This window comes from Nematolebias whitei, chromosome 10, assembly GCF_014905685.2.
Source record: "Nematolebias whitei isolate Nwh7 chromosome 10, NemWhi1, whole genome shotgun sequence".
Lineage (NCBI taxonomy): Eukaryota > Metazoa > Chordata > Actinopteri > Cyprinodontiformes > Rivulidae > Nematolebias > Nematolebias whitei.
In genome coordinates, this window is record NC_056507.1 from 1,941,264 (window position 1) to 1,950,515 (window position 9,252).

General features: G+C 44.7%; 2 protein-coding genes across 2 annotated transcripts in view; one reads left to right on the forward strand and one right to left on the reverse strand.

The window, feature by feature from the left end:
• The window catches only part of lrp5 (low density lipoprotein receptor-related protein 5), a 398,826-nt gene that overhangs the window by 75,241 nt on the left and 314,333 nt on the right, over positions 1-9,252 (reverse strand). The window lies entirely within an intron of this gene.
• Positions 4,950-8,380, forward strand: LOC119416062 (cytochrome c oxidase subunit 8B, mitochondrial). Its single transcript, XM_037683236.1, has 2 exons — positions 4,950-5,060; positions 8,288-8,380. Exons 1-2 carry the CDS (start codon positions 4,950-4,952, stop codon positions 8,378-8,380), a joined length of 204 nt encoding a protein of 67 aa, XP_037539164.1.

The window sequence follows — 9,252 nt, forward strand, 5'->3', positions numbered from 1 at the left end:
GGCTCCTCAGACTGAAGGATGAAACGTCTCGCAGGGTTGTGGCTCCTTAGACTGAAGGATGAAACGTCTCGCAGGGTTGTGGCTCCTCAGACTCAAGGATGAAACGTCTCGCAGGTTAACCAGGGCCGTGCTTGGGCCTGGTCTGGAGTTGGATGTGATGGTGTAAAGCAGGTGTTGAGCCCAGCAGAGCCGCCCTCAAGGTAAACTCGACACGTGACGTGGACAGAGCTGCACCCACGCTCCATTCATAAAACTCCGTGTCTCCGTGAAGCAGCACTTTTAGTAAAACCTCCATGAAAACATGAATGTGCAGTAAGTGTCGGCATGAATGGAGCCTGGAGGAGCAGGTGGACTGTGGACTCATGGAAGCTACATCCTGCTGGAACAAACGGCTACATCACAACTCGACAGGAACGTTAACCATTCATCAAAATAACCGCGGCGACATAACGAAGCTCATTTTGTTCGACGTTAAAGAGCTCGTCCCGAACGTTCAGCCAACCAGCGGTGATTTACCTTCACGAACCGACCGTGTCGTCTCCACCGGGATGTGACGGCACTTCTCACAGAAAACGCCTCTGACATGAACAGGCTCCGACCGCAGGAAGAGGTGGTGCAACGTGCAAAGTGTTCCCCCGCCGCCCCGATCTGGTGTCACGTTAAATTACGTCCCCTCCGCCTTGAACAGTTCCGGCCAACAGAAATGTTTTAATTGTAATTTATTCTTGTCGGGTTGAGTTATTTGGGTGTTGTTAAAATTCAGTGCAACCTATTAAAGCTGGGTAAGCACAAATCCTAATAACTATGAGGAAACAAAAACTTACGATGGTCGTTTCATCACAGAATGTGGTGAGACTCAACTTCATGTTGGACTCTGCTGTTCATATGAGAAAACACAACTGAGGATTAATGTAAAGATGGGCTATAAACGACACTCTTACTTTGTAACATCTTGCAACAGAAACCGTTTTTGTGTTTGTTACGGACCATTTTTACCAATAAAGTTTAAAAAATAAATTTGGCGGAAACTGACGTGCATGTGTGAGACACTGATAGCTATTTCCAGAATCTTTGATCAAAGGGAGCACAAACATCAAACTTACACATAATTTATCATATTTTTTGTCAGAGGAGGCCACAGTCACTGAGCCTGTGAAGGTTGTCAGATCAATTCCCCGGACCAACAACATTTAAAAAAATGTGCGTGGGAAAGATGAAGCACCCACACCTGCCTCCAACTTTGTTTGCCTGACTCTCAGCCCTTGAGCAAGGCCCTCAACCCCCACTATCTGTTCCCCCAGGCACCCTAGATAGCATCTCCCTGCTCCACACAGAGGGCTGCGGTAGCTCGTGAGCTGTGGTTGTGTCAGGAAGGACATCCACTTGGCAGGGAGCAGCTGAAAGAAGAAGTCAGTGATATTAACAAATATACACTAACAACAAATAGAAATTGAATGTAAAAACATAAAAAGCCCAGAAGTAGACATATGTACCCTGAGGAACACGGTCAAACGCATTCTCGAAGTCCACAGAACGTAAACTGGATGTGCAAACTCCCATGTCCCCTCAAGGACCTTAGTGAGAGTAAAGATCTGGTCCAGTGTTCCAAGGCCAGGATGGAACCTGCAAGATTCACCCATCGATCAGACTCGCTTCCCCAATACCCCTGAATAGACCTTACCAGGGAGGCTAAGGGGAGTGATTATCCTACTTTTGGAGCACACCCTCCGGTCCCCATTTCTGAAGAGGAACCACCCAATTGACCCAACTCATGTGGCCCCTCTTGCAGGTGGTAGACCCACAGGAAGGCAAACCCATGTTACTCGTTTGGGCTGAGCCCAACCAGGCCCCATGGGTAGAGACCTGGTCACCAGGTGCTCTTCAATGAGCCCCTCCCCCAGGTCTGGCTCCAGGGTGGGGCCCCGGGAACCCATGTCCGGGCAAGGGACATCAATTTCCTTGTTTGTCTTTGTTCAAACAAGTGTGTTGAATCAGTCTTTGTCTGGCATCTCACCTACGTCCAACCTGACACACAAGTTGTCTCTTCATGGTTTTGAGCTGCACGAAGGACATTTCTGTCTATTGTTTCTGCTTATTCACCAGATGTGCAGAGAACCTGGCATTCCAGGAGTCTCTTGGTGGTGTCTTGGAAAAGGTGCCATCTGGGGATGTCAGTGTTCTCCTGAGGGCCTTTAATGTCTATTTGATGGAGATCTGGACAGAGGAATGGCTTCAATGTCCCAAATTATGTTCTGTTACTCAAGTTCTGTTCTAAGCATGGGCTGTCCATAACAAACACTATGTTCAAGCATAGAGTGGTCCATGAGTGCACTTGGCACAAAGTCACCTGTAGACCAAAGGTCTCTGAGAAATTTAGTAACTATTCCAAAAAGAATGTCCCTTATCCTTGAAACGTAGGTGAAAAATTGGCCTGAAGAGCTCTCTCAGACAGAAGCTGGTTCACCCCAAGGACAGAACCCAAATCCAAACTGAACGGTGTATTATTATTAGTTCAGTGCAGCGAGGGACGTTCAGAGCTCTGTACTGAAGAAACTAAACAACCACTTCACAGACGCATGGCTCTCAAGGACAAAAGAACACTCCAAGCAACTCAGAGAAAAGATTATTGAAAAGTTAAGTGTTCATTCAATTCATCACCAAGAAATGGGAAAATATGTGACATGTGTCAATCTACCAGGAGCAGCTAGGCCGTCTCACCAACCGAGTGACCGTGCAGGAAGCCTTCATTCAACCTTTATCTGTACCGGCTGTGTCCCTGAGCCACGAGGACTCGTTTACCAGAGGGACCTGTTCCAGACAGAACATGTAAAGTACAGACAACAATGACAGTAAACAAAGACAGCAATAAATTACAGCAAGAATGCAGTTAAAATAAGAGTATAAAACAATAAATCAAGGTGCTGTATTTGCCTTGATTTTTCTATTGACATTATCAAATGTTTAAAACCCCTTAAATAAATCAAGGTGGACACTTCAGTTCCTGTTGCAAGGTGTTCCAGGTTGAAGGAGCTGAGGAGGAAAAGGCCTTAGCAAATAGTGAGTGGCTGAAACTAGGCTGGATCATGTATGATGCAGTATCTATGTATCTAACTTACCATCATAATATGTCACTACCTGTGCAATAACACAACCTGCCTAGTATATGTTAATTATATATATATATATATATATATATATATATATATATATATATATATACATATATATACATATATATATATATGTATGTATACACACAGTATATATAGTGCATTTTAGCTTATATTACCTTGAAATACATATTCATTTAAATCCATCCTGCTTGCATCGTTGTATTCTACCATGTTGTTGTTCAATCTCTTTAAGACAGCATAAATATTATAATTATTTTTTCACTTTTTGTACTTTATTTTGTACCCTTATTGCTTGCCTTTAGTAGTTCTTGTTCGTTTGTTCTTTGATTTTTTAGCAAGTCAAATCGGTTCATGTCATCTTAAGCATTTCCTTGCGCTGCACAAACACAACTTGAGCTTGTGAGATCATCACGACACCTTAGACTGCTCGGAAGGAATTTCAAGCTTCAGCAGGTGAGATGACAAAGACTGAGCGTACGACAACTGTTTTCCACATTCTTTACAAGTGTGAGCTTGTAAACAAGTTCAGTTTATATTGACCATGGTTGATTTTTGACAGCAATAAAAGCATAAAGCATCCAAGGAGGGTGAAGACTTTTTTATACCTGCAGTCCATGAAAGGTCTGTGAACGTGCATGATCCCAACATAATCTGTTATTATCATTTTTATCCTTTGACTGCAGAAGTTCCTGTATTTTCTTTAGACCTTGTTCTTGTCCAGTGGACCTGCTGCTCTAAACACTTTGTGTGTTTGATATTTTGGGATGGCTGCTTCAAATCATAGAGCCAGTGCAAAGACGACAGCCCCCACTGCTGACCAATGGCCAGTACCTGGTGTGGCAGGGCCTCACTCTTGTGTCGCTGGAGTTTTAAACATGTTTGAAAAGTTTTATAAGTTTGTGTGTCTAACTTGTTGCATCATTATCAGCCCTCAGTGACCGACTCCAGACTTATAGACTCAATGACCCCCCGGAGACACCGGCTGTCAGCTGGACTGCAGAAAGAAGTACAGATGAAAGGTGATCCAGAATCAGCAAGAAACCCTTTTTATGTTAGCTCACTCTGCACGTGCACCTTGTTGCAGTAGACAAAATGTCACTTTATGTCAACTGCTACAGTTTTTACTCTAAATCTGTGTTTAGTTTGAATTAAAGTCATAGATATGTGTCTATATGAGCCTATGTGTGGAGCATGACGCAGCTGCTGCTCCAGAAGGGTGAAGTAAGGACGCGTCCTGCGCCGCTCACCTCATTTACATACCAGCTGACGAGGCGGCGCACAGAGTTGGCGGGGTTTACACTAATTCAAGGTTCAGATCCAACTGTAAGACGTGCTCACTGTGCCCACGAGCCTGCTCATACATACCGAGGCTCAGTTATCCAGGTAGATAAATCTAACAAGGTTAAGTCAGGTTCTCTGGATGAATTCTTTTACTGTACTTTATTGTTGTCTGCACTTTATACGTTTATTTGTTGACTGTCTAAAACAGGTCTCTGTAGAAAATGAGTCCTTGTGACTCAACGAGACTAACCTGGATAATAAAGGTTGAATGAATTAATGAATGGATTCTTCTAGTTTTTTGTTTGTTTGTTTTTTTAAGGACCCATGTGGCTTCATCTGTGTTGACCGGATCACATGCCGGTAAATTTAAAAGGAGCAGACCCGAGCCGCCGATTGCGTTCCAACGCAACTCTGCAGGGGGGAGGTGTCACGCGCGGCGCTGCACGCGGAGGAGAACTGAAAGGAAAAGAGTCAGTGTCAGAAAAGTTCCCGCACAGCAGAATCAGAACCAGCACCAGAACCAGAACCAGAACCATGCCTGTGCTGCCCACCGCGTCCCGTCTGTTCAGGAGCGCCCTCAGGGTCCGAACCGGTCCCGCAGCTCAGGTGGCGACTAAACCCGCCAAGGAGACCGTCACTGCAGGGGTGAGTTCGGAACCGGGCCGGTCCAGCTGCTGCAGGGAGGACCCCCCTCCCCCGGTACCGAAACCAAACTAATTAGCAGGTGGACCCCCAGACGTCTTTTACTGACTGGACTTTGTCGAACTTCCCGACATTTATCGTTCAGATTATGATTTTATTCAGATTATGACCCAGATTATGACCCAGATTATGACCCAGATTATGACTTTATATTTATTTATAATAAACAAAGGTACCGCCGTGTTACATTAAATCATTAAGTGCGTCATTATTCGCCATTGTTCCGCACAAACCCATCACGTACACCTAATAAATATAGCACGCGCGTGCACCCATCAGCTGTCAGTCAGCGCGTGAGCCAGCAAGGGTTAAACAAGCGGAGCAGGTGCGCAGCGGTGCCCGGACGGGCAGCGGGTTCGAGTCCTTTTTAAACTCGAGCAACAAATACAAGAATTAAAATAATGATGATAAAAATATTGAAACGTCATTTCCTGCTAAAATTCAGCCTGAAAGAGTTCTGCTGAAAAGTTTCAGCTCAAGATGAACAGCTGACTTGATGAAAGCAGGAAAATAAAACCAGAAAGCAGCAGAAAATACAGGAAAAGTAGCTGAAAAAAGCTAAATTTATCAGAAAGAAGCTGAAAAAAAGGCTGAAATGAGCAGAAAGTAGCTAAAAGGAGCTGAAATGAGCATAAACAGGCTGTAAACAGCTGAGAGAGTTTGCAGAGAGCTCCGTTCATTTTCAGTGAGGAAAACATGGCCGACAAAGCTAAACATTTAAACAAGTTAAAATCACACAATGACCAAAAGCCACAGCAGGAATGAGCTGAACGTTTTGAGACATGAGTTGCTGAAATGAGACAAAACTTAAGAACAAGTCGATAGTGAGAATAATTATAATATTAAGTGCTACAATATAAAACAGATGGAGATTTAATTTAATAAAGGAAAGGTTCATCCTGTCAACCTTCTGTTGACCTTCTGTTGACCTGTTGACCTTCTGTTGACATGTTGACCTTCTGTCGACCTTGTGTTGACCTTGTGTCCTTCTTTTGACCTTCTGTCCTTCTGTTGACCTTCTGTTGACCTGTTGACCTTCTGTCAACCTTCTGTTGACCTTCTGTCGACGTGTTGACCTTCTGTTGACCTTCTGTCGACCTTCTGTTGACATGTTGACCTTCTGTTGACCTTCTGTCCTTCTGTTGACCTTCTGTCAACCTTCTGTTGACCTGTTGACCTTCTGTCAACCTTCTGTTGACCTTCTGTCAACCTTCTGTCGACCTTCTGTTGACGTGTTGACCTTCTGTTGACCTTCTGTCAACCTTCTGTTGACCTTCTGTCCTTCTGTTGACCTTCTGTCAATCTTCTGTTGTCCTTCTGTTGACCTGTCAACCTTCTGTCCTTCTGTTGACCTTCTGTTGACGTGTTGACCTTCTGTCCTTCTGTTGACCTTCTGCTGTTCTCTGGTCCACCGGTCGGGTTGTTCCAACATCAGGGTGTCCATACGTGCACTTGGCACCAGGACGCCCGAGGTCGTAGATCGATGAGTGACTTTCTAGTCGTGTCATCTGATTTGAGGCCGTTTGTTTTGGACACTCGGGTGAAGAGAGGAGCGGAGCTGTCAGCTGATCACCACCTGTAGTGAGTTGGATCAGATGCCGGACAGACCTGGTAGACCCAAACATGTAGTGAGGGTTTGTTGGGAACACCTGGCAGAAGAACCCGTCAGAAAGATCTTCAACTCACAACACTGTGAGAGCTTTAACTGCATCCCCGTTGAATCAGGGGACGTTGAGTCCGGGTGGACCATGTTCTGCTCCTCGCTTGTTGAGGTAGCTGCCTTGAGCTGTGGCCACAAGGTTGTCGGTGCTTCTCATGGTGTCCATCCTCGAACTCGGTGGTGGACACCTCGGTTAGGGGGGCTGTCAAGCTCAAGAGAGTCCTATCAGTCCTTGATGGCTGGTGGGACTCTGGAGGCAGCTGAGGAGTACCGGAGCGGTCCACAGCCTTGGCTGTTGTTGAGGCAAAAGTTCGGATGTGGGAGGAGTTCGGTGAGACCCTGGATGAAGACTCTCGGTCGGCTCTGAGGAGATTCTGGTGAACCATCAGGCAGCTGAGGAGGAGAAGCAGCTCTTTACTAACACTGTTCAGTGAAGGTGGAGTGCTGCTCACCTCAACCAGTGATGTCATCAGGAGGTGGAAGGAATACTTCTCGAACCTTCTCAATCCCACCGGCACGTCTTCCATGGAGGAATCAGAGTCTGGGGACTTCAGGGTTGGTCTGTCCAGAACTGTGGCTGAGGTCATGAGGTAGTTAGAAAGCTCTGAGGCGGCAGGGCTCCGAGGGTGGATGAGATTCACCCTGATTTCCTTAAGGCTCTGGATGTTGTGGGGTTGTCTAAGTTGACATGTCTTTGCAACATCGTGTGGACATCGGGGGCAGTGCCACTGGACTGGCAGACTGGGATGATGGTTCCCCGCTTCAAAAAGGTGGACCGGAGGGTGTGCTACAATTACAGGGGCATCACTCTCCTTAGCCTCCCTGGTAAGGTCTGTTCAGGGGTACTGGAGAACTGGGTTCGATCGTTGGTCGAACCCCAGATCCAGGAGGAACGATGTGGGTTTCTTCCTGGCTGTGGAACTCTGGACCAGCTCTTTACCCTCACTAGGGTCCTTGAGAGGTCATGGGAGTTTGCCCATCCAGTCTACATGTGTTTGTGGATGTCTGAGATTGTCATCATTGTATTTTTCTGTACAACGGTGAACATAGTTCTCTAGTAGTAGCTGTGGGGTCCAGCTCAGATGCAACAGCACTGAGAACTCTACAGGAGGATAATAAAGGAGGAGTCTCATGTCCATCCAGATGTGTGAAGGAAACACTTTGATAAATCAGAACCGTCTCATTGTGTCCCGACGCCGATGTTCAGAATGCTTTCATACAAGTGGCCTCAGGTATCCTGGAGGACAGCCTCCCCGCGTCCTCTGTCTCCATGTGTCTCCAGCTGCACATGTCCACAGGTGCAGGTTTCCTGTCCAGGACGAACATCTGGACAAAAATAAAACCGTGACTTTGTGTTCCAGATTCTTAAAAGTTAGAAGTTTAATTTTTGATACCAGACCGGCTGCTGACAGAAACAGGAAACTGTTTCAGTCCCTTCTCAGCTGTGTCCATTTGTCCTCCATGTCCTTCGTGTTGTTGACTGTCCCAGTATCTCTGTCCTTGTCCCCAGGAGCAGGCCATAGCCATGATTGTCCTGAACATCACCATCCTGGGTCCTTCAGGCTGGATTCTGGCTCACCTGGAGGACTACAAGAAGAAGTAGACTGAGACGCTCCTGGTCTGGTGGTCTTCTCCGTGTCCCTGTTTGACGTGATCAGGTGTCCGTCCTCTTCGTCCTAACTCCTGGATGTGTCTTTTATGATGTCCTCTGCTGTCCTCAATAAACGAACTCCTGCAGAGAGAAGTTGGCTCCGTTCGTCTTACTCTGAAACGTTTTACAGAACTTTAAAAGGTTTGGAGGAAGCTAGAGGAAGGAAAAATCTGTGTTTTTTGTCTTTATCCCATAAATAAATACATAAAATCATATTTTTCTTTTTTATATATAAAACTGAAAACACTGATTTTAAAATAGAAACGAAGTTGAAAAGTTTGAAAGCAGCCGTCGTTTTATTCTGTTCTTACTGGAAAGAGTCGCAAAGGAATAAACGTTGGCTCAAGACTGAAGTTATAACTTCTGTTTACTCTGTAAACAGATTATTTATGTTGTAAACATGTAACTATCATTAATATTATTAACATTATTATCATTACTGTTAATTATTATATTTATTAATTCAACCTTTATTTCTACAGGTTAATCCCATTGAGCCTCAAGGACTTGTTTACAAGAGAGACCTGATTTAACAAAGAAAGAATAATAATTATTAATTATTATTAATTATTATAATATAATAATAATTATCATATAATATCACCCAGGACGGGTGATATTATATATCATCCGTCCTGGGATGCCATCAGGCCCTGGTGCCTTGTGAGGGTTTACCTTCTTGAACACCCGTCTCACTGTAGCATCTATACGTTCTATATGTTCTCTGCATTTTTATCATTATTAGCATTATTTTATTATTAACATTAGTATCATTATTTAACATTATTATTAACATTAGTATCATCATTATTAACATTGTTATT